Genomic DNA, 24,982 nt, shown 5'->3' with positions numbered 1-24,982 from the left:
GCGGGGAGCGCTGCAGAGTCTCACGGGCCCTGCCCGGAGTCGGGGGAGGGCCGGCTGGCGGAGGGTGAGGAGCTGGGGAGGGGGTTGGAAGGAGGCGTTTCTTCCCCTGTCCCCTTCCCTGCCCCACAGGTTGGGATCTGTCTGTCTGAAGAACAGCGGGGCATTTTAACCGCTTTAGGAACGTCTGTGAGGAGTTCTTCTCTTCCTGACCCTGGGGCTGTGTTTACAGGCCAGGCTCGTGTAACGCTGATGTGCCGCGTCTGGCTTTAAAGTGTAGATTTCTGACAGGCGGGAGGTAATAAATGAAATGTCGAAGCCCAGCTGTCTAACAGGCGTGTTTTCATGCTGTTTTAATCTTTCGTCTTTCTGTATAGACGCTAACATGTTGGGAGGAGATGAATTCATCAGTTCCCCACCGAGGAAGACTGTCAGGTTTGGTGGGACGTTGACAGATGTCTTGCTGAAATACCAAAAGGTGACTATACTTTTTTTTTTCTTTCCAGAAACTCTCTGCGGAGAAGCAGTATTTTCGGTGTATTCGGGTGTTTATGCCAGTGTATCATTTTAAGCATGCATAGTCAAGTTCTCTATTGCACCAATACATGCCTCTTGACTTCAGGAGGGTCCTTCCGACTCTCCTCTCTCTTTTTGGTATTTGGGCACACTTGTGAAGGCCTGACTTTGCAGACAGACCGATGATATTGAGTTGAATGTCACATCCAGTAAATTCCAAAATTTCAGGGACTGTTCTAGGGCTCGGTGGGTGGAACCCTGTTGATTTTGGGGAAAATCAGAAAACTGAAGGGGGAAAATGGGGGCTATATGGAGCTCCTGCCATCTGATTAACACAGCTACAGCTTCAAGCACCACTGCATTTGTCAGACAGCTGGTTGTTGGTACCCATTAATGCTTTCCAGAATAGCATGATTTATCTTCCAAACAAAAGAATAATGGTGGTGGAGTGTGGAATGGGGGCTTGTACACAGCCCCTGGCAATGGGGAGAGAATGGGGGTTCCTGGTATAGGGGAATGGAGCACACAGAATCCTTTGTGGGAGAGTATTGGGGGGGATCCTGGAAGTACATAGAGCCCCTAGCATGGGGAGGGGGGAAGGTGGGAATGGAAGGCAGAGTCCCTGACATAGGGGGAAACTGGGGACCCTAGAATCAGGGGAGATTGGGAACTAGGCACAGAAACCCTGGGATGGGGGGAAATTGGGGAAAACTGGTATGGGGGGAAGGGGATACACAGAAGCAGGGCCGGCGCTTCCACTAGGCGACCCTAGGTGGTCGCCTTGGGGGGGCAGCATTTTGCCGCCCTTGGTGGAAATTTGGCGGCGGGGGGTCCTTCCGCTCCGGGTCTTCGGCGGAAATTCAGCGGCGGATCCTTCACTCGCTCCGGGGCCTGCCGCCGAAGTGCCCCGAAGACACGGAGCGGAAGGACCCCCGCCGCTGAATGCTCAGAGGAGGAGCGCTGCTGCCGCTCCTGCACAGAAGAGCCCCTGGCATAGAGAGTAAAGTGCAGATACGGGGCACACAAAGCTGTTGGCATGTGGGGGAAGGATGGGGACAGCATTCCCTCTAATTTTTTACGTCCATGTACAGAATGAATTTTATGTGCACCAATATGGAGGTGATGTGTGGCGGAGGTGGGGGCTGAGGAGTTTGGAGTGATGGAGGGGCTCAGGGCTAGGGCAGAGGGTTGGGGTGCGGGGGACGAGGGCTCGGGCTGGGCTAGGGGAGGGGTGCCTCTCCCCGCCTGCGCAGCCCTTTTTAGCCTGCTGTGCGGCTGCACATCTTAGAGGGAACTTAGAATGGGGGGTGCACAGAACCTTTGATGGGGGAGATTGAGGCATATGATGGAAAGGAGTATGGGGAGGGGCACAGATGCCCAGGCTCGAGGGATGGGGTATGGGAAGTTGCAGGGAGTCCCTAACAGAAAGGGGAATGAGAGGTTGAGACATAGTGTCCTCATGAGGTGGAAAAGATGAATATAAGGAGCCCCTGGTATGTGCCATAAGCTTGGCCTATGCAAGCTACAAAGTGTGTGATTCCCTAATATATGTATGAAGAGAAATTGACTCTCCTGAGGCAGCCTAATCTGAGGGTGCAAAGGGATCGCATTTTATAAAATAGTGACCTTACAAGCATTTCTTTTCAGAAACAAGTTATTTCTTACAAAACAGCATTAGCTAAAATTGAGAACCAATCTATGAATACTACTGCTGCGTTTCATGGGATTTCTAGTGTTTATCAATTATTTGCATAGCTATTATTATAAAGTGTAGAAAATAAGCTTGTATTTCAAATTGTTTAGGTGTACTATATGGCAGAAAACAGTTTGTGTTTATTTTCTCAGGGTGAAACTACAGACTTTGAGTTGTTAAAGCACCAGCTGTTAGATCCGGAAATAAAGGTAAAAAATGGTCTGAGATCATTTTGATTTGTCTTTTCCTCTGAGACTGAATGTAATTGTGGGGCAAATTGTATTTGCTTAATATTAAGTTTATTAATTGTTAAGATTAAACTTGGGGCAGGTTTAGGGTAGTGCTTTTTTATCTAGCCTGACTGTATTTGCTTTGTAGTCATCTTTTGATGACAAAATTATTTTTAAAAATATATTGCAAAGCGATATGAATGTTGCAGTGTGCCTAATGCTGTATTATTGGGTTGCTGTGTTTTCTCCTCTCAAAAATAACCATAAATTTATACGTGTAATCCATTCCTGTAGGGTAAATTTGATGATGAGGGGGCGCTGATGTGAAAATCTCCTCTCAGTTCTGCTACTGCGTTCAAATCCTAATTTACAGCATCTCTACTATTCCAAGGCCCAATTGCCCCTTTCTGAAAACCACCCCCGAAACCCTTAACTGAGACCTGGGGAAGGAAGACTAAGGATCTCAGTGTGCAGTTTCCTCTAAATTGATCCTGTAGTTCGGAGGGAGGAGAAGTGAGGGGAGAGGGTGTTGTTTGCATTGGCCATCTGTGGAGGAAATAAGTGGTTTTTTTTTTTTTTCTCTCAGAATCTGTGGGTCCTCTGAGATCTGTCAGAGGTACAGGGCTGACCATGCAAAAAGCTTGTGCTTCTGTACTAGCTCCAGAGTCCAAAGCTGTTCTCCCCAGGTCCATTGGAGCTCTGGTGCCAGCGAGTTCCCTGTCCACCGCTTAAAGGGTTGATCCCTCAGCACAGAGGGAGCTCTGTTTAGGAGTTAACATAGCATGAGGTTATATTGACTCCTGGGCAGACTCCCTTAGGGTTGATGGGGAGACAATATGCTTCACTTGGGGTGCCCATAATCTCTACTAACCCCTTACACACTTGCCCTCTTCAGCACTGCAGAAAGCACTGTACGGGGACAAGAGAAGAGTGCGTGTAGGGAAGCAGATGGTACCTTGCCTGCAGGAGTGGTAAAATCTGCATGCAGAGTATCATCCCCTTAAATGCATTCTGAGGGGGAAAGGAAGGCACCCAGTGTTCTATTTTGAGTTCTATTTTTACATTGTATGTGGTTTAACAATATGGACAAATGCAAGTTTGGATAAAACCATTAAACTTGCTTACTGAGGTTCAAATTTAAATCCACATCTTTAGATGTGAGAGTAGTGCGTTCATTTACTGTGCCACTGTATTCATTCTTGAAACAGAAGTAGATTCAAGCTAAAATGTCTGTTCTCCCAGTGATCTTGTCTAACTCACACTAATGGAAGTTCTAGAAATTCATGTCATGTAGACGAGGAAATAGCCACTCTGTTTATAATCGTCATGTTTGATTTGGGTTTTAAAGATTTTGAAATTGGCTTGTAAGGTCATATTATTGAAATTGTTATATCTATCTTGTCTGATTTATTTTAAGGATGCCCAAATCATTAATTGGCTGCAGGAATTTCGGGCTTCTGTTGCATACTTGACCAAAGACTTTGAGCAGCTAGTCAGCATTTTGTTGGTAAGTATAGTATCCAGATATTACATCTGGAGATCAGTAGTTGAATTCTCAAAATGTCTTTGTATTTCACATTATTGTTTCTAACAGCGTGCTATTTGCAATAATACAGAAGCTGCCATGGTTGAGCAGAAGTCAAGATGTGGTGGAAGAATATTTGGGTTTTCTTGGTAATCTAGTGTCAGCACAGACTGTGTACCTTAGATCATGTCTCCGCATGATTGCTTCACATTTTATACCCCGTAAGTTTTTTTGTTATCTTTTATTCATTATCCAAACATTAGGTTAGCGTGTATGCAAAATTAGAATGCTTTACTGTAATTATCACTTATGTGTGTTGTATATTGTGCATTTATTTGGACAACTGAAATGCAATAGAGAATTATGTTAAGTGTAAAGTCTTTAATTTACCTGGATTTTTAGAAAAGTCATTTTAAATCAATAATAAAAACTCTTCTTCCTAAAATAACTTACAAATTATGCTAATTTTCATGAAAAAACACAACTAAAATGAAGCTAGTACTATGATGCCATGTGGAGAATCTTCCCAGCTCCCAGAATGGAAAAAACCCTGTGATCATCTTATGTTTTTGGTGTAATGTAGATAATTTTGGGGCTGTAATTCAGATGAGATCTTTCTTCTAATGATAATTTGATCTGTGCCATTGAGACTGTCATCTTTAAGTTTTATATGGTTATGTAATAATTATCCTATTTCCTATCAGCTCGAGTAACCATAAGGGAGGATGATGTGGATATTTCAGATTCTGATGATGATGAGGAAAGTGAGTATTAATGCATCATGGTTTAAGTATGCTCTATTAATTCTTTTAGCAAAAATGTTTGTATATTGTGTCTTTTTGCAGACTTTTTTCACTGCAGCTTTAATGGTGATGCGTACTATTGAAAACCTGTGTAGGAAAATGAGAAATCCAGTAGAAAAAGTACAAAGTATTAGCACCTCCTGTACTTGAATGCACACAACTCCCATTGAAATCAACTGCATGATAATCTGGCCCTTCTAATCCATTGCCACTAATACAGTAGTTGTGGTATTGAGATGAGTGCATAGGAAATAGAAATGTATGTCAAAGGCTTAGAACCATGATTGTTATTAAAAACAAGTTAACTTGGGTATTTATGTTTGTTTTCCTTTGGTTTAGGTAAACAAAATATAACCAAGTCATAGTTGAGGGGCACTTAAAAACCTTTGCTAGGTTCTTGCTTTTATCTGATAGAATTTCTGCAGCAAACATAAATGTTTGTAAGATATGGATTTCCTTTCCTTCTCACACTTCCTTATGAACAATAGTTGACTCTGTCTAGAATGACTCTCCTGCATAAATTCTGCTGATGGCTGTGTAACTACAGCTCTAGTTTTCTTATAGGAGGTGAGCCTTCTGTGGGCTTTTTCCTCCCAATATTGCACATCTTTAATAATAAATAAATAAATAAATAAAGTGTAATCTGATCCTTTAAGGCCTGTATAATTCCTGTAGCAGTCAATGATTATCTTTCTATATACTTTAATTAGTTTCAGCCCATAGCGAGTTTAAAAAAAAAAAAGTGGAAATGTGCAACATTGTGGGTGAAATGTGCACCTTCCTTAGCATGTAGTCAGACTCTGATCTCTAGGGAGATCAGTGATGTAGGGGTTGTAATAATATCTTGCTTTGGTGGTGGTTATTTAGGGTTGATCATGGTTCAATATTCACTGTATTTTACATGTGGACAGTAACTTTGGAAGTAAGGAGACTCCAAAAGCCAACTTTGGTAAATGTAGTTTCCCCTGGTGAACTATAAAGCATGAGTGGCTAGCAGAATGTATTTATGCTGGCTCCTAGAGTAGCCCCTTGCATGTAACTTGATAAGGGAAATAATTCATAACTCATTTTTTGTTTTTATAGGTCTTTCTGGAAACTTTAACACATGTCATAGAGCACTGCAAACTATAGCAAAATATGTTCCTTCGTAAGTATATCATTCCACAGTTTTGTATATCCTTTTCGTTAATACAAAGCTTTGTTTCACCAATGGGCAAATGTAAACTAATTGATTGAGCAAAGCGAGGTTTAACTCGCAACTTTATGGTATTTGCTTGGCTGTAACATAGTAATGTTAGAATGCTGCATCTGATCAATTCCAGAGTTTCAGGGACTATTCTAGGCATCAATGGCCACAACCTAATTGATTTTGATGCAAACCAGAACAGTAGAAAGGTCTGAATCAGAGAAATATCATGGCCCCCAGACTGCCTGGTGCTGCAGGCAGAGGAATCTCTCTGCCGCCTAAACATATCAGAGGCAGCAGCTTAACTTTCTGCATAGGGTGATTGTCTGTAGTCTGGATTCTTAACAGAAATAAAAGAGCCTTACAGGGAAGGTTTGTAGGGGGAGAGTGGGGGAATGATGGGAGAAATGGGGACTCAGAGAGGGAAAGGGCAAGAGTGCGGGTGTGGGGAAAGCAGCAGAGACTAGAGGGATGGTGTAGAAGTGCTGGGGGAAGCAGGAAGTGTGAGGAATCAGGGACTCGGAGAGGACTGATGGTGGTGGGGGAAGCAGAGACCCCAAGGAGAGTGGTGGTGAACTGGTGTGGGGGAAAACAGGGGAAAACACCTCGAGGAGGTGGGTGAAGAGGACAGCAGGAAATTGGGTGGGAAGTGATGGTAATGAGGGAAACAAGGGCCTGGTGTGGGAACTGTATGTGTGGGCAGGCGTGGAAGCAGGAATTGGTAGTGGGGGGGAGTGGAAATAGGGAGGGGAAAGTGGGGTCCTGGAGGGAATAGGGAGAACAAAGACCCTGCCATGAGGGGGCAAGGGAGAATGGGGGCACATACAGTTCCCCTGGTATGTGGTGGAGGGGAGAATGTGGGGCACACGGAGCCTCTGACATAGGTGGTGGTGGGGAATGGGGATGCACACAGACTCCAGGGTCTGGGGGGAAGAAGGGGATTGAGGAGTACACATCGTTCCTGCCAAGGGGGGGAAAAATGGGGGACAATGAAATGGGGGGAGAGGTTACATGTGGGGCACACAAAGTCCCTGTCATGTGGTGGAGAAAGGAATGGGGGACACAGAGCCTGGCATTAGGGACGGGGTAGGGAGAGTTGCAGGGAGTCCCTGAAATAGAGGGGCATGAGAGGGTGGCACACTGAGAGCTTGTGGGGGAGAACAGAAGAATGCAAGGAGCCCCTGGGGTATGCTATGCTCTCAGCCTACAGAAATTGTGAACTGTGTGACATCTCTAGTTATAATAACTTGTATCCAGTTAGGTCAAACAAGCTTATAGCAGAATTTTACCAAGTTCTGTATAACACATAGTAATACTGTTTGTATGTTTAGCAAAAGTATTCAGTATCAAAACTGGAGAGTAAAAATTGCAGTACAAAGAAAAATCTATTCCAATGAGCAATTCAAAAGTTGTTAGTGATGTGAATTGTTCCAAACACATTGAAGGCTTACTGTGCAGTCAACCTTCAACTTTTCTTTTTGGTGTAGCAGTTCTTTACTGTGATCTGGTAAGATCCTTATTATCAGAATCCCGGTTTATCTCTACTTACTTCAGGTATAAATCAGGGTCCCCATCCTGCAGTGTGTTGCATGTGACCTCTTCATCTTCATGCAGTCTCATTCGCTTCAGTGGCTCTGCATAGGCACAGGGGTCCATCTGTGTGCACCACAATCCAGGTTCAGCACATAGGCTTCTGTGTCCTCAAAACTAACTAGAATCCAAGTCCGCACAGTAAAGCCAACATAATGTAGCTTGAAAGAATGATATGTCAGATAAGTATAAAGGGTCAAATGTTCCCCTAATGTGGAACATTAGTGCTCAAAAATATCATTGCAACTGACTGCAAAGAACTGATTTTACTTCGCTTAGTAGGGAGACGATTGCAGTTGTGTGTAATGGTAGTTTATGTGAAACTCTGGTCCTTGACCCACCACCACTTGGAAGCGTAGCTTACTAGCATAACAAAAGCCATGCTGCTGTTGGTTCCTCTAGCTGTGCACTGAAAACCCTTTGTTGTGGGAGGAATGTTAATACTTACCTCAGTTGCAGTAACTTCAGTGTGGATTTCCATATGGAAATCTACTGGGTAGATAGGAGACCGTGCTGCGCTCCATCCTCTTCCCCCCACCAAATAATGGATTCTGACAGCTTAATGTTAATATTGGAGGAGCTTCTGTGGAATCAAGTAATGGAAGAGTGTGCTTTCTAACTTTTTATTTTTTATTTTTATTTTTATTCTTGCCCCTCCCAAGATAATGGTGGGGGAACTTTTGATTTTATAAAAAATTAACACTTTTTTGTGGAAAGTTTATATAATACATTAATGGGTTATAGAAACATCTTGTACAATTTGTTATCCTACAGCTGTGAAAATAAAACTGTCTTGAAAAATGCTTGTTTCAAACTTCACTTGTAGAAAGATTCAATACATGCACGCTCCGTTTCTTCTGTTTTGGGTAAAGCTTCCTGTATTTTCTTTATTACAGAACACCACAATTTCTCATGCCGATACTTGTGGAAAACTTTCCTTTCATTAATAAATCAGAAAGAACTCTGGTAAGAGCAGGCAGACTATCTATCTTTTTAAAATGTATAAGTAGTAGAAAATACCATAGTTTGGCATTTGATACATTGCATAGTCTAATACAGGTGCTTTAGTGCTCACCATATTGAATAATGTAATTTTAATATTGTTAAGTAATTTTAACAGAAACTGTACTTTTTCTGTAGTTGCTTCATTGCTACACACCCACTGAGAGGAGGATCCAGTAGTACTGTCAATTATTAAGGTTTCCCAATACTTCCCATTATAAGATCTTGTTTTCAGTTGCTTTTAACTTTCGAAAACTTAAACCATTTGGACTGAAATTTTCTTTCTGGGTGCCTGCCTCGGGCTAATTTTTTTGTTTTTGTTTTTTAAATTTCAGCCAAAACAGTTCAGCTGTTTCTGAGAATGAGGCTAGGGAAAAAATAAGTTGTTTTGCCCATGTTAAAAACTCCTGGTTCTTTGAAAACCTCTATCACCCCCATTCTTTGGAGCAAGATCTTGACTATGAGTTGGCGGGGATGGGGGTGGGCAGAGCTTTTTGTCAGGGTTCTGCCTTTTGCCATCCCTGTAAAAATTTCCCCAAATTTATCCAAGTTATAAACTTTGAAAAATGAGTGATTTGTACATGCTCAGAAGAGACTTCTTAGATTTTAGCAGCTAAACTCCCGAAAGATTCCGTGAGCCAGCCGAGCAGTGCTTTTTTCTGCAATTCCAGGTCTGGGCTGCTGTGGGCCGTACTGGGTCCAGGCCCCTGAACTGAGAGCAGGGAGCCTGTCTCTCCTGTGCTTTCAATGACCCCTGATAGGTCCAGGCAGTGTGGAAGAGGATTCAAATGTAGAGCGGACATGAGCCGAACCTTAAGGGTTGTGGTGGATAGATTAGGAGAAGGAGTCTGGTGGGAAAGGTGGGAAGGGGGAACTGGGACTGGAGGCTGGCAGGATTTCACTGTTGCACGTGTACTCTTTAGATGTACTTGAAAAAATAGATATGAAAAAGATTGACATAAGTTACTGATGCCCTCATCCTCTTGTTTAAGCACATCGTTTGGATTATATATTGACTTATTTTTAGCAACTCTTTAGAAGTTAGGACAGAACTGTAAGCTGTTCAACATTCACATCAGTTTCAAATCTTTAGATAAGAGATAATTTGTGGTTCAGCAATTTTGTAACTATATTGCTTCTTCTACTTTCTAAAATCCTTAAAAGAAATGACTCTGTCACTTTGAATTCAAGGGAAAATCCATATTTATGATAATGTTGTATTACAGGAATGTTATGTTCATAACCTGTTGCGAATTACTGTGTATCTTCCAACACTGAGGCTTGAAATTCTGGAACTTATTGTTGAAAAGCTATTAAAGATAGATGTAAGTATGGAACAAACTATCTTTTAAGAAACTTGCTGTCTCTTAAGTGCCAGCAATGACATGATTGTTTTAATATTAAACCTCAACAGAAATTATACTCAAATAGGGTTCACAGTCTTAAGCTACAAAAGCGAGTAAATTAAAATTGAAGAGCTGAAGCTCCACCCTAAAACTGTACAATCTGTGCTTAGATGTGGAAGCATATATGATATACAATATTACTCTTTGTGTGGAAATTCTGTAGCACAGTCTTGAACATGCCAAAATAAGATTTGGATTACAGGATTGAGTGAGTAGCACATATCACCAGAGGCTTTTTGAATTATGTGGTGTGTTGCATCCACATACTGGAGATTCGAATCTGGGCCCAAGGATACATCTTTATAATATTCTGCTCTTCATGTGTTGAACATCTGTCCGTGTTGCTTTAATATAGGTGTTCACTCATCAAAACATTTTGAGTGATTAGGACTTCATGGGTCTCTATTTTGGAGCACATCAACGTAAATCAATCTGTCAGGTTGTTAGTGAGCACACCCTGTGAAGTGTGTGTCTGCTCCCTCCTTAATATTCCCAACTCCTGTTTGGCCAGGGATTTGGAGACCATTAAGAAATGGACCCTAGAACTTTCACATCAGTGCGGTGTCAGTAATAATTGTAGGCCACATGACCTGATACTTGACCTGTTATGGTCCCTCTTGCAAGCACAGAATTTAAGTTAGTGAAAGTCAGTTTCATGCACATAGCTACCAAATCATGCCCTAAGTCCTTTTGCCGCCCCAACCCTTAAAAAAAAAAAAATTAGGAAAATGTACTTCCTGGAAGTATCTGAGTGAAGTTTTAAGCAGTTTATATTGTGTGTGTTTGTTTATATAGTTAGTTTAAAAAAAAACCACACATATATTTAGCCCCCAAACTCTGTTAATAGTGTCATCTATATCTGACTTAAAGAATATAGCGTGGTTACATTTTCCTGCACCGAAGGTTTCTTTAAAAAAATCAGATTTTTTTTATTTTTTTATCTCTAACTACAGGTAAGTGCCCCACGACAAGATATTGAGGATGCTGAAGAAACTGCTAAGAATTCTGATATCAAGGAAAAAACCACAGAGGAAGGACTCTTTGACATGGTTGGCTGTCTAAGCACACTAAAAATGAATGTTTATATTTAAAAAATTAAATAGCAGTTGAGTCATATTAATTTTTGCTTGTAAAGTGGCAATGAGGTACAAACTTGCTTTGTTATAACTAGGTTGTAAGTGAACTGCCAAGAAACATCCAAATCTTCAGTCAAGTTGGGGATTTTAGCCTTTGCAATATTTTAGTAAGTAGAAAGTAATGACTGAAGTGGAATTTGGCCAGGACCCCAGGACATGGGTTAACCATAAAGCTGATTGGAAACAGTTATATGAAACATTTTGTCAGAATTTGCAATGTCATCGAAATTGAAACCGTCTACAGGACCATGTTGATTTTTGACAAAATTCCACTGAAAACGAGCCAGCTTGCTTGCCTCGCTCTTCAGCAGCCCAGGCTCCTGACTCGTTGGCAGCCCCCCTGGCTGACTAACAGAGCGGTGAGCCTGGAAGCCCTGGCTTCCTGGCAGCCTGAACTCCCAAGGCATCCAGAGCCCTAGCTCCACGACAGCCTACCAGACCAGCTGTCCTGGTACTGGGGTTTCCAGGGTCCCTGACGATGTCCTAGAGTCGGTGATTTCAGGCTCCCCACCTGGTTGCCTGCCCGGACTTCCTGTGGCACTTTGATGGAAAGTTTTGAAAATGTTGCTTTTTATTCTGAATTGGAACAAAAAGAAATTTCAAAATCCTCTGCAAAATGGAATTACCAGTTTCCACCCAGCTCTAGTTAGGACCTCTGCATAAGAACATTAAGGAACTCAGGGCCTCAACTTTGTCTTAGACTTACTGAAAGTTGGTACCTCCAGCCGTACAGTCCCCTAACGATATGCTGTGGCATTGGAAGGAAAAATTCTAGCCACTGAATTGCCGTTGTTGATTTGTGTTAAAACAACACTGAACATCTGAAAGCAAACCCGAAGAAATTTTACAGTTAAAGTTAAAACTGTGGGCTGACATTCCATTGATAATTCATGGGGGTGTAACTCCCATTAAAAACCTATGTCCAGTCTACCTGGTGCTCCACTGGCAATTTACCATGGGGAATAAATATTCCCAAAGAGTTGACAATTATTAACCTATTCGCTCTGTGTCAGAGATTGATTTGTGTTCAAAGGGGAGTGGGGCTTACACAAAAAATATGCGCAACTACCTCTAGAGCCTATTACAGAGTACTAAGTAATTGACTTAAGCCCATCATCGGTACAACAAAGCAATATTTGTATATATTTGCTTGTAGCTCTTATAACTAAGCTGAACAAGAATTAATTACATAGTTGATGGTGATTATTTTGGTAGTGTTAAACACCTATTTCATAGAACTGGAAGGGACCCTGAAAGGTCATCAAGTACAGCCCCCTGCCTTCACTAGCAGGACCAAGTATTGATTTTGCCCTAGATCCCTAAGTGGCCCCCTCAAGGATTGAACTCACAACCTTGGGTTTAGCAGGCCAATGCTCAAGCCACTGAGCTATCCCTCCCCCCTGTATGACTTTGAACAGAGAAAGTATGTTTTGGTTTATTTATAGCAGGGGTTCTCAAACGGGGTCGGGACCCCTCAGGGGGTTGTGAGGTTATTACATGGGGGTCGTGAGTTGTCAGCCTCCACCGCAAACCCCGCTTTGCATCCAGCATTTATAATGGTGTTAAATTAAAAAAAGTTTTTATATATTTATAAGGGGAGTCGCACTCAAAGGCTTCCTGTGTGAAAGGGTCACCAGTTCAAAAATTTGAGAACCACTGATTTATAGTGACTGTCTTTGTTGTACAGTACATATGAGAGCTTTTTAACTGCTACTTTATCTGACAGGAGGAAGATGAAGAAACAAACGAAAACAAAGATACCTTCAGTAGGAGTGACATGATGGCCCATCCACTAGCAGAACGCTTGGATATTTTGATGAACATTCTGTTTTCTTACATTAAAGATATCTGCCATGTAGATGGTAATAATGTACCTGAGCCTGTTGTTTTGTTAGTAATTAAATATAACAGTAAGAGTTCTGCTAGTGCAGGATTGGTCCTCTAGAATCTGTTTTTTCACCTGTAAATTTCTCCTCCCAGCAACATGATATAGGCTAGATTTTTTTTTTTTTTTTTTTCAAGCTGTAACAAATATCTGCTGGGCATAGCTGCAGTTGGACAATGAGGCAAAGAAGCCAGTTTTGGCTCCCTGATGCTGGGACCTATTTTATACCAGCCCCAGTGTACTTTTGAGCAGCCTCGTTAGTCGTACTCTAAAGTATGGCAACTGGCTATACACCTGCTGAGAATAGCTGGAGTGCAGTAGCAATAATGTTCTGACTAACTCACCACTCTGTTCCCAACCTGACATGTCCCCTATGTCAGGAGCCACATGAGACAGGTAAAGGAGCCAGCTGTGTTGTCTAAGGAATCTGGGGGATTCCTCAGCTGGGGAGAGCCATTGGCTTTTCAGCCACTTTGTGCTGCCAGACTGGCACAAAGGGCCAGAACGGTGAAGAGAATCTGGCCTTTCAGCTGTTGATTTGAGCCCCTTCTTTCTCTTTTTCCTGTCTGATCTTTTTTGTTTATACTCAGTTGGCCCTATGTATTTATTTTTCCTGCCTTACCTTGGACTTTGCTTCTGTGGTGTCTTGGTATTGTAAAATTTCTTAAAATTTCTGTAATACCCTCAATGCCCCCTTGCTTCTACTTGATGATAACTTTGATAATTAGAATTATAGATTATTTTTAGGGTTGTCAATTAATTGCAGTTAACTCACGCAATTAACTCAAAAATATTAATCGTGATAAAAAAAATTAATCGCACTGTTAAACAATAGAATACCAATTAAAATTTATTAAATATTTTGGATATTTTTCTACATTTTCATATATATTGTATTCTGTGTTGTTATTGAAATCAAAGTGTATATTATTTTTTATTACAAATATTTGCACTGTAAAAATGATAAACAAAAGAAATAGTATTTTTCAGTTCACCTCATACAAGTACTGTAGTGCAATCTTTGTCGCGAAAGTGCAACTTACAAATGTAGATTTTTGTTTGTTTGTTATATAATTGCACTCAAAAACAAAACAATGTAAAACTTCAGAGCCTACAAGTCCACTCAGGCCTACTTCTTGTTCAGCCAATTGCTAAGACAAACAAGCTTATTTACATTTACAGGAGGTAATGCTGCCCTCTTCTTAGTGTTGCCTGAAAGTGAGAACAGGCATTTGCATGGCACTTTTGTAGCTGGCATTGCAAGGTATTTACGTGCTAGATATGCTAAACATTTGTATGCCCCTTCATGCTTCGGCCACCATTCCAGAGGATGCTGATGACATTTGTTAAAAAAATAATGTGTTAATTAAATTTGTGACTGAACTCCTTGGGGGAGAATTTTGTGTCTCTTGCTCTGTTTTACCCGCATTCTGCCATATATTTCATGTTATAGCAGTCTCGGATAATGACCCAGCACATGTTGTTCATTTTAAGAACACTTTCACTGCAGATTTGACAAAACGCAAAAAAGGTACCAATGTGAGATTTCTAAAGATAGCTACAGCACTCGATCCAAGGTTTAAGAAGCTGAAGTGCCTTCCAAAATCTGAGAGGGACGAGGTGTGGAGCAACACTCAGATGCAGAAACTACAGAACCCAAACCACCAAAGAAGAAAATCAGCCTTCTGCTGGTGGCATCTGGCTCAGATAATGAAAATGAACATGCGTCGGTCCGCACTCCTTTGGATTGTTATGGAGAACCCGTCATCAGCATGGACGCATGTCCTCTGGAATGGTGGTTGAAGCATGAAGGCACATGTGAATCTTTAGCGCATCTGGCATGTAAATATCTTGTGACGACTGCTACAGTAGTGCCATGCAAAATGCTTGTTCTCACTTTCAAGTGACATTGTAAACAAGAAGAGGGCAGCATTATCTCCTGCAAATGTAAACAAACTTGTTTGTCTGAGCGATTGGCTGAACAAGAAGTAGGACTGAGTGGACTTGCAGGCTCTAAAATTGTACATTGTTTTATTTTTGAATGCAGGTTTTTTTGTACATAATTCTACATTTGTAAGTTCAACTTTCATGATAAAGAGAGTGCCCCACAGTACTTGTAGGAGGTGAATTGAAAAATACTATTTCTTTTGTTTTTTACAGTGCAAATATTTGTAATCAAAAATAAATATAAAGTGAGCATTGTACACTTTGTATTCTGTGTTGTAATTGAAATCAATATTTTTAAAAATGTAAAACCATCCAAAAATATTTAAATAAATGGTATTCTATTATTGTTTCAGTGCTATTAATCGCATGATTAATTGCAGTTAATTTTTTTAATCACATGATTAATCACGGTTAATTTTTTTTAATCGCTTGACAGCCCTAATTGTTTTGTATAATTTGTATATCAGAGGTAGCTATCCCGCAACCAACCATTCAGTTCAAATTGGAATTTAAATCATATATTGAAATGTGTTTTTTCTCTTTTGAAATTTATAAGAACAAATATCTGAAAGGGACATTGGTAGGAGGAAAGCTATATTTAATCATACATCTGTGGCGCTAAGCCTCAATTATTAAACAAGCAAGAATATTTAAAAATCAGATTTATTTTTTGTATTTCACTCGTCTGGAACACAGATACTATGCGACTTAGTTTCACTTTCTGGCTGTTCTGCACTAGCACAGTATTGCAACATTTGCATATCTAACAGCTCTGGGGAATGTTTTTATTTTTTTTATTAGGGAAGCTTGATGTTAACAATACGAAGGACTTGTATCGGGATCTGGTTACTGTCTTTGACAAGCTCATTTTGCCAACCCATGCTTCATGTCATGTACAGTATTTCATGTTTCACATCTGTAGCTTTAAATTGGTGAGTACAAGCATACACTTCCTAAAGTGCACCTCTCCTATTATATCTGTTGCATGTTTTTATTTTGTTCTCCTAGCCGATAAAATTGTGTTAAGCTGATTAATTTAACTGATAACCCAGTGCTAATCCATACCTGGCTGAAAAGGCACATCTTTATTCCTATTCTCTTTACTTTCTTTCTCTTTTGCCAGCACAGTGTTAAAAAACAAAAATATACAAATTCTCAAAGGACATTCCTTTCAGCATTTGTAGGAGTATTTGCATATTTTTTTTTTGTAGTTATAAATTTTGTAGTAAACTTTTGTTTTTAAAAAGGTTTTTGTTTTTTGTTTTGTTTAACAAAAATGAGTACACTGGTGTCAGGAGTCTCTGTTTATAGATGGCATCAGCATTAGGATTAATAGTTTGAATGTGTTTTTGTTTTGTTTTGCAGGGGTTTGCAGAAGCATTCTTAGACCATCTTTGGAAAAAATTGCAGAATCCAAATAATCCTGTGGTGATCAGACAGACTGCTGGAAGTTATATTGGCAGCTTCTTGGCAAGGGCTAACTTTATTCCAATTGTGTAAGTAATGTTGCTAGATCATTTTAAATATCTTATACTTTGTATATGGTCAAAAGTGAAGGATTTATGGCATATACTAGATTTAAGTATGGAAAGATAATGTACCAGTTCCCCTCCCACAACTCTGACAATGAGCCATAACTCTGATCTAAAATATCCTTGTTGTTCCCCTTTTGGGGTTCTCTGAGTTTTCCAAAAAAGTTTTGTGTTTATGGGATGTGGACTAATGCCTGCTGGGTGAGGATGAGGTAATCAAACACCAGATTTATCAGAGGTACTAAGAATCTATAGTTCTCTTTGACTTTGTTGGAATTGTGGGTGCTCAACGTGTGTGATATTCAGCCCCTAAACTTATGTTTGAACATACATCTTCAAGTGTGATAGGTATTGCACTAAGCCTCTGAGACATTTAGTGCAATTATTCCTATTCATTGTATAGATTAGTCTCTGTAGTTTGCGTGCTCAATAGGTGGATGAGTAGACTTTTTTTTTTCTTTGTAACAGTTATATAATATGGGATATTGTCTTCAGGATTTCTGAAGCTGTTGTTAAAAGCAGTGGGCTTAATGACTTAATGTTGAACCTAATTTGACATTGGAACCAGAAGGTTTCTCTTGTTGTTTGTGCCTCACAGCTCAGACAAGAAGATTTCCAAACTTTTTATTTGGTGGGCCACTTTGCAAATGATCCTCTCATGAACTCATCACTCCTACCAATACTTCAATCTTCCTGATGCTTGGGGTTCTCAGTATTGTTGCAGACAGTTCAGTGACTGCTGGCACAAAGGACAAGACGGGCAGTGTAATCTACTTCTTTATAAAATGATTTCTGTGCTTATTTGCATGTACAGTACACATTAAGCGCCTTAAATATTTTTAAAACATCTTTCATACATGAATTCAAATGGTGTTCTTACAGACCATGTTTCTCCATTATAGTACAGTGAAAGCATGCATGGATCTGTTAGTTAACTGGCTGCACGTTTACATTGACAATCAGGATGTGGGGACAAAAGCTTACTGTGATGTTGCTCTTCATGGACCTTTTTACTCCACGTGCCAGGCTGTATTTTATGTTTTAATTTTTCGCCACAAGCAACTTTTGGATGGAAACTTAAGGAAAGGTGAGTACATTGAAAGTGTCAGTACTATAAAATTAAAACAGAATTCATGTGCAAGCTCTAAAAATATTAATTTCCTAATGGTCAATTTGGTGAAGTGAATTATGGGAAGGTTAAGTTACTATATTTTAAACAAAGTGCATAAGACTTTGTATTTGTATTGGAATACAAAGCTGGATAACTTGCTTTTTAGCTAGTAAAAATCAACGCAGATAAAATCATTGGGCCCGCTAGTGGGTGCTCTGAGTTATTTTACCAGCACAAATCAAAGTAAATTGGTGGAGGGTTCCCCTTGTGGCACAGAGCTGGTGTAGTGGGTCTATGCCACCCCTTCAGTTACTGATTCATGAAGTGTGACTGAAGTGTCCCTAAGCCCTGATGATCCTGGCTGATGGAAGGGCCATGTAAGACTGTGAGCAGTTGAGCATAAATTAGAGCAACCTGCTGCTGTTCTAACTTAAACTGGGGGCTGGTCCAGAACTTGGAGGTCTACTAATGAATAGTACTATGTAAGAGGTAGGGGGCATTTTTTGATTGATTGGAACATAAAATAATCATAAAGCCCCATGGCCATTACTGAGCATAACTCTGCCAGACTGGAGAATCTTAATTATGAATTAAGCATCTACTGTATCTGTAATAGCATATTAAATATGGAATCCTGTTATGTCACAAAAGCTATTTGTGTTCTCTACTTGCAGAACGCTGTGACTTGTTCTTTACAGACTTCTGCATTCACCACAATTTTCTTACATTTATTTTATAATTATTAGTAGAGTCTCATTATATGACAGAATAGCCCGGCCTGGGGACTTCCTTGTTATATTTCTTTTTTCTCTCCATCTTCTTTAGATGTTCTGCAAAAGCTTCCTTCTGTTGCTTTACATGCAGCTGCTTGACAAGTTAACATCCCCAGCTGTCCCCCAACATTATATGTTGCTTGATGCAGCCAAAACTGTGATTTTTTTTTTTTTTTTTTTAAATTCAGTCTGAAAAATCTTAATGCTGAATAATTTTAAAAAGTCACTCTAGAATTTCCACATACTGTATATTTGTACCATCATCTGGCATATGACTGAAAAGGTGTTGCTGCTTTGTTTGTGCAGGCCCCGAGAGTAAGTGCTGCATAACTTGCAGGCCGGTCATCTAATGCTTATAATCTAATATACAATTTTTTATAATGAATTCTTGCACTTGATTTCAAAGTATTCTCTGAACCAGGAGAAACGTGATCTTGCCCTTTATTACTCTAAAGTAATAATGAGAAATTGGTACAAGGTTGGGAGAGTTCTAATATAAACTCTGCTATTGACTTGCTGTGTGGCCTTAGGGAAAAGTCACTTCTTTCTGTTTCCCTATCTGTGAAGTAGGAATGATTATCTACCTTCATGGGGGTTGTGAGACTAAGTTTAATCTGTACAGTGCTTTGAACATGGAAAAACACTGTATAAATCCATAGTATTTATTATACACCATTCTTATTTTGAAGGTTTGGCCTACCTGCAGAACTTAAATTTTGAACGCATAGTCATGTGTCAGCTAAACCCTCTGAAGATTTGCTTACCCTCCATTGTTAACTTGTTTGCTGCTATTACCAGGTAACTATTATTTATTTTTTCAGTTTAAATTTTATATGAACCATAGCAATCTGGATAATAACCATAGTGTAGTATTTTGAAGACTAACATTTTTTTGTAAACTTGTATGTTTGTATAATGACTATAGATTATAGTATAGTATAATATAATATACGATAGCCCCTTCAGTGTTAGAATATTACCTATATACTGAGTGGGAGCAGTTTATAGCTAATACACATACAATGAAACCCTGTAGTTAAATAGAGCTGTTTCATTGCTTTGTGATGGTGCAGATTGTTATACTACAGTAACTCTCCCTTAACGTTGTAGTTATGTTCCTGAAAAATGCGACTTTAAGTTAATCCAATTTCCCCATAAGAATTAATGTAAATAGGAGGGGGTTAGGTTCCAGGGAAATTGTTTTTCACCAGACAAAAAACTATATATTGTATAGATATACACACAGTATACATTTTAAACAAACAATTGAATATTGTTCACAGCTATGATGATTGTGAAGCTTGGTTGAGGTGGTGAAGTTAGAGGGTGGAAGAGGGAGGGATATTTCCCAGGGAATGCCTTGCTGCTAAATGATGAACTAGCACTTGGTGAGCCCTCAAAGGTTAACACATTGTTGTTAATGTAGCCTCTCACACAAGGCAGCACGAACATAAGGGAGGGGAGACAGCATAGCAGACAGAGACAGACACACACCTTGTGTGTGTGTGTGTGTGTGTGTGAGAGAGAGAGATGCACACTGCCCCTTTAAGTAAGCTGACCCACTCTTAAGTGCATTGTCTTTTTAAGTGGATCAGGAAGTTGAGACAGCAGCTGCTTCCCCAAGCTCTCTGTCTCTCTTCCTCCGTGTCCCCTCCCTGCTCTATATGGAGAAGGGGTAAGTGGGGTGCGGGAGGAGGGGGACATCCTGACACTGACATTAGCGCCCCCCCCCCCCCCCCGCACATCAAGCAGGAGTCTCTGGGAGCAGCTCCAAGGCAGAGGGCAGGAGCAGCACGTGGCAGTGGGGGGAGGGACAGCTGAACTGCCTTGATAGCCTGCTGGGCGGCTGCTGCACAGGGAACTTAGGGGAGTGGGGAGCTGATAGGGGAGCTGCCGGTCCACCCTGGTTACAAGCCCCCACCAGCTAGCTGCAATGGGCTGCTCTTCCTGCAAGCAGTGGACAAAGCAGGCAGCTGCCAAACGATGTTAGAAGGGAGCATTACACAACTTTAAACGAGCATGTTCCCTAATGATCAGCAACATAACAACGTTAACCGGGACGACTTTAAGTGAGGAGTTACTGTATTTGCAATAAAGTTCTGTTGAGAGTAGAATTGGTTAGATAGACTTCATTTATAAGCTCCCTTTATTCTGATTGTATTGTTAACTCCTGCTGTTAGTCATAAAATGGAAGTTTGTGCTAGAATTTGGATATTTATGTAATATATCTCAGCCCATTTCAATATCTTGTGAAATTATTTGCTTTCCCTGTAGTTAGAGATGCTTATACTCATCAGTGTTTTTTGTTTGTTTAAGGAAATACCAGTTGGTGTTCTGCTACACCATTATTGAAAGGAACAACAGGCAATTTTTGCCAGTCATCAGAAGCAGCAGTGGGGGTGATTCTGTGCAGACTTGCACTAACCCGCTTGACAGTTTTTTCCCATTTGATCCTTACATTCTCAAAAGGTATAGATTTCCAATGCAATAAACTAATTTCTGCCTTGCATAAAATAAATTCAAAGAACATACTTAAGGTGACTGTTCTACTCTTCTAAAATGTATTGTTGTATTATAAGTCAAAACACTCTAGTTCTACATAAGTTGTTTTTGTAGGACTGAGACTGTCAGAAGCTGGAGAATTGGAGTTTGTGCACTCTGTAGGTTTTGGGTGTGGGGAGGGGAAAAGGGCCCATCCTCTCATACTGCATTTGGTAAAAGGTTACTTTAGGTAAATTTTCTTTTATCTACCCCTTTTTAATGAGTCCAATTCATAATATTAGCATAACAAAATGTACTGAGGTCCGTCCGAGTGGTAGTTTCTTGCATCTCTGGGATTGGCACCATATGCGAGAGGGCATCTGGTTTGTTTTCAGAGGCTTTTGTTATTAGTTAGATAGGCTGTTCTTGAAGCTCTCTAGCCTGGAATGCTTATATTCTTTGATCCATGAATGTTTGTGCAGATGGGTTCTTTAACATACAAAAGATGACCATCTTAAATAGATTTTTCCGCACAAGCCATCTTCTAGCCTGAAAAGGGCTGCAGTCAGTCCTTGCTCTAAAGGAATAAAAGTGCTGGACAGAAGTCCAGTAAATCCTGTGGGTAGGATTACAGGCTAGAAGAAAATTATAGTTGGCTGAGGGAGCACTGCCTACGCATTCAAATACATAATTGGAAGAGCTGAGTTCTGTTCCTGATCCTACCACTAGCAATCTCTTCAGGAAAACCTATATAACTTCTCTATGCATCATTTTACCCAGCAGTGAAATGGAGATAATTTACCTACCATGGGAAGTGTTCTTTGGATTAGTCTGTAAAGTGTATAAGAGCCTCTGCAAGGCACTAGAGAAATGTAAAGAATTGCATAGTACAATATTAAAATGAAATGCTTGGTTCATAACTTCTTGTGTGCAACTCTATTCAGCTTATTTGTACTATGCTGCAATTTATGTTCTCAGATCAAAGAAGACCATTGATCCTATTTATCAGATTTGGGAAGAACTGAGTACTGAAGATCTTCAAGAACTTAAGAAACCCTTTAAAAAGGTAACTCCTTCCTGTCAGAAATCGTGTGTGTGTGTGTGGTTTCTGGGGGTTTATTTTATTTTATTTTTGGTTAAAGAAAATAATCTTAAATCCTGCATCAATTGACACTTAAGGAAGTATACTTCCATTTTGGGAGTAACTTTTTTTTTTTTTTTTTTTGGTCACAAATTGCTTAATGTTAGTGGGAAACCAGCACTGAATTATTAGCTATGCAGAATTCAGGAAGCTCTGTGTACATAGAAAATGCATTCTTTATCTAATTTGTGGGGAGAGGGGGGATCATCATGGCCCTCAGATAACTGTTTGATTTCTCCTTTTGTGGATGTATTCATAGTTGTGCTCTGATGCTAGCACTATGGGCCAACTGCTGTGAATCATCAAACAGTTACAGTGATATCTCTGTCCTGACTGAAGGAGGAGCTGACATACAGGCTGGTGGGTTAGGATGCTGGTGCAGATCGAGATCAGTGTAGTATAAGAGATTTAGGTGTTTGTTTGGTTTTTTTTTTTTTCATTAAACCCCTGTGATGATTCCTGTGGATGCCACTTTTAGATCTGTTTTGGATCTATTCTCACAATACACTACAGTTATTAAAGCTCCCCTCTGCCCTGCCAATGATTCCAGCTTCTGTCTATGTAAAGTATTCCTAGAACAGCTATCTCCACATTATCTAATTGATTCACTTCCTTCTGCCACTCCTGTCTACATACACTTTGCAGTCTATGTGTGGAATTCTCTTCCCATCTGTCTGCCAAATAGCCACCTCTCTTCATTCAACTCCTTAAAACTGTCTGACCTCTGGGAGGCCTACAAACCATGAACTTCTTAAAAAGAAAATCCTCTGGACTTTCCAGATCAGCCAGATTCTTATGACTGAGCTTGAAAACTCTTTGTGGCAGGGGGTGTATCTTTGTATACTGTACAGTACGTAGCACATTGTTAGAGCTATATGAATAATAAAATAGTATTGCTTGTATATATATGTATTGTGGTAATTGGCCGACGCAGTCTTGCTTTATCGGTTTAATTGGTAGACTGTATTATTGCAACATTTTGAATTATTTCAGAGTTTATTTAAAAACATATTTCTGGTTTTCAGCACTTTATCTAATTTTCTGGCAAAAAAAAAACAAAAAACAAAACAAAACACTTTTAGCAAATAAATACCAGAAATGCCCAAATTTCCAGGACTTTTCTCCGCTTGTCTAGACATGTGTACCTGTTGGTCAGATATATGCTTCTCTATGGTGTGAAATCTACTAGCTGTGTTAACTCAGAGACTGGGAGCCTCCTGAGAACTGTTTTTTATTTTACTGGGCCAACTAATACACTCCGGTAAATCTCATGTGGTGTTCAGATAACTTTTCCTGGTGAAGAAATTTAAACCTAAGGCTTAAAACTCTATTTAAGATACTATAATGTCTTTCTGTTTTCACTAACATTTTTTCTCTTTGCGTAGTGTACAACTGAAGATGAAGACGATGACTTTCTGAAAGGAGAAACACCTCAAAATGATGGCATGGTTGGAATTACTCCAAGTTCTTATGACTCAAATATTCTGAGCCCGGCAAGCAGTGTAGGATCCTCTCCAGTAACATATGTACAACGGCACCTCTGACTTTGAGAATCAGAAATTAAGTGGATCAAAAGCTATGTGCAATTTTCACTCTTTAAAGAGACTTTCTGAGCAACTTTCCAAACTCTGAAGATTTTACTTGTTTTGGTAATCATATTAAAGAAGAAAGACTATTTTTTTCTTAAACTTGCTCAGATTTCTACAGAGATGTGTTCTGATTAATTTCATACATTGCTAGAAAAGGCTAGAGAATAAACTGCAGTATTTTACAATTTTCATATTGAAATAGTTTATACATAATTTATAGTTATTTTTCTTGATTAGTTTTTGTTTAATAATGTTTCCTCTATAAGGATTTACATAGTAAGGGTGAAATCCTGGCCCCTCTTCTCATTGACTACAGTGGGACTAAGATTTCACTCTAAATGTTTAATTGTGTTTTGATTGGGTATGTTTTTAAGTTATCTTTCTAACAAGTAAACTGAGCATAGGATGAGGTACCAGGGCCTGAGTTCTAATTCCAGCCTGACATTGCCTCCCTCTGACCTTTGACAAATCACTTAGCTTCTTTTCCTCAGCTTCCCCTATCTGTAGAATACGTGGTAAAGCACTTTAAAGATGGACGATGCTATTATCACTGCATAAGATTTTGTCGGAAAAAATTTAAGTGTGAAAGTTCAGACTTTCAACACCTCAGACAGTTGTCAGTTTTGACAGTGACATGAAAGCAGCTTAATGTGTGATCATATGATATGTAGTCAGTTCAAGAAATGTTGTGCAATGCTTTAAGTTCTGGGGATGAAAAGGACTGTATAAGGGTAGGTATTTATTATTTTTGGAACTCTATATTTAAATGTGAATTGTGAAACTACAAAAAAACCCTTTGTTTGTAGAAAGGAAAAGATGCAATTCTCCTCATGTGTCACTGCAGGGAATTTCTTTACTTTGTTTTGTTTTACATAATTGGATTTTTAGGCGGGAGAGGTTTGAATACATATGTAAATAATTACTGCAAAATGAACTGGAAATATCTGCACAGTGCTTCAGTTAGATTACAAACACTTTAAAAAAAAATAAGTATGAGTTTATTCTGTTTGAAAATAGTAAAATTTTAAGTATTTTGGGCCAAATTCTCTGCAATTCCACTGGTCTGACCTTTTGTTTAGACTTTTATTTGTTAGACTTTCGAGACTTGAGCATTGGGTGGGAATCAGAATAAACTTGACACATGCAGATACTTGCAAAACATAGACTTACACAAAAATAAATGGAATTCTATATATGATCTAGCCACTGGAGGATGACACAGGATGTGGTAGGATGGGTTTCAGAAGCACCTAATTTGGCATGTTCCTTCTGAAGGACTGTGTGACGATACCGATGAGGTGGAGACTTTGGATGAGAGAGGGGTTTGGGGATGACATGGCAAAATTAATCTTCCGGTATCTATAAATGAACTGGTTTTTTTGTTTTGTTTTAAATCTCATCCCTTCTGCTGTCATTCCAGAACAATAAAAAGAGAATTG

At 39.7% G+C, this 24,982-nt stretch overlaps 1 protein-coding gene across 1 annotated transcript; it reads left to right on the top strand.

The window, feature by feature from the left end:
- The first annotated feature begins 382 nt into the window (after nt 1-382).
- RRN3 (RRN3 homolog, RNA polymerase I transcription factor) lies at nt 383-24,982 on the top strand. The gene is made up of 17 exons (XM_065411614.1): nt 383-475; nt 2,359-2,415; nt 3,854-3,943; nt 4,053-4,182; nt 4,666-4,725; nt 5,848-5,911; nt 8,437-8,506; nt 9,769-9,867; nt 10,902-10,997; nt 12,811-12,946; nt 15,718-15,848; nt 16,282-16,412; nt 17,351-17,535; nt 19,022-19,130; nt 20,649-20,801; nt 21,792-21,879; nt 23,340-24,982. Exons 1-17 carry the CDS (start codon nt 383-385, stop codon nt 23,496-23,498), a joined length of 1,851 nt encoding a protein of 616 aa, XP_065267686.1. The 3' UTR covers nt 23,499-24,982.

Source organism: Emys orbicularis, chromosome 10 (genome assembly GCF_028017835.1).
Source record: "Emys orbicularis isolate rEmyOrb1 chromosome 10, rEmyOrb1.hap1, whole genome shotgun sequence".
In the NCBI taxonomy this organism is placed as follows: Eukaryota; Metazoa; Chordata; order Testudines; family Emydidae; genus Emys; species Emys orbicularis.
Note: the sequence above shows the minus strand (reverse complement) of the source record. Positions and strands in the feature narration are given on the sequence as shown.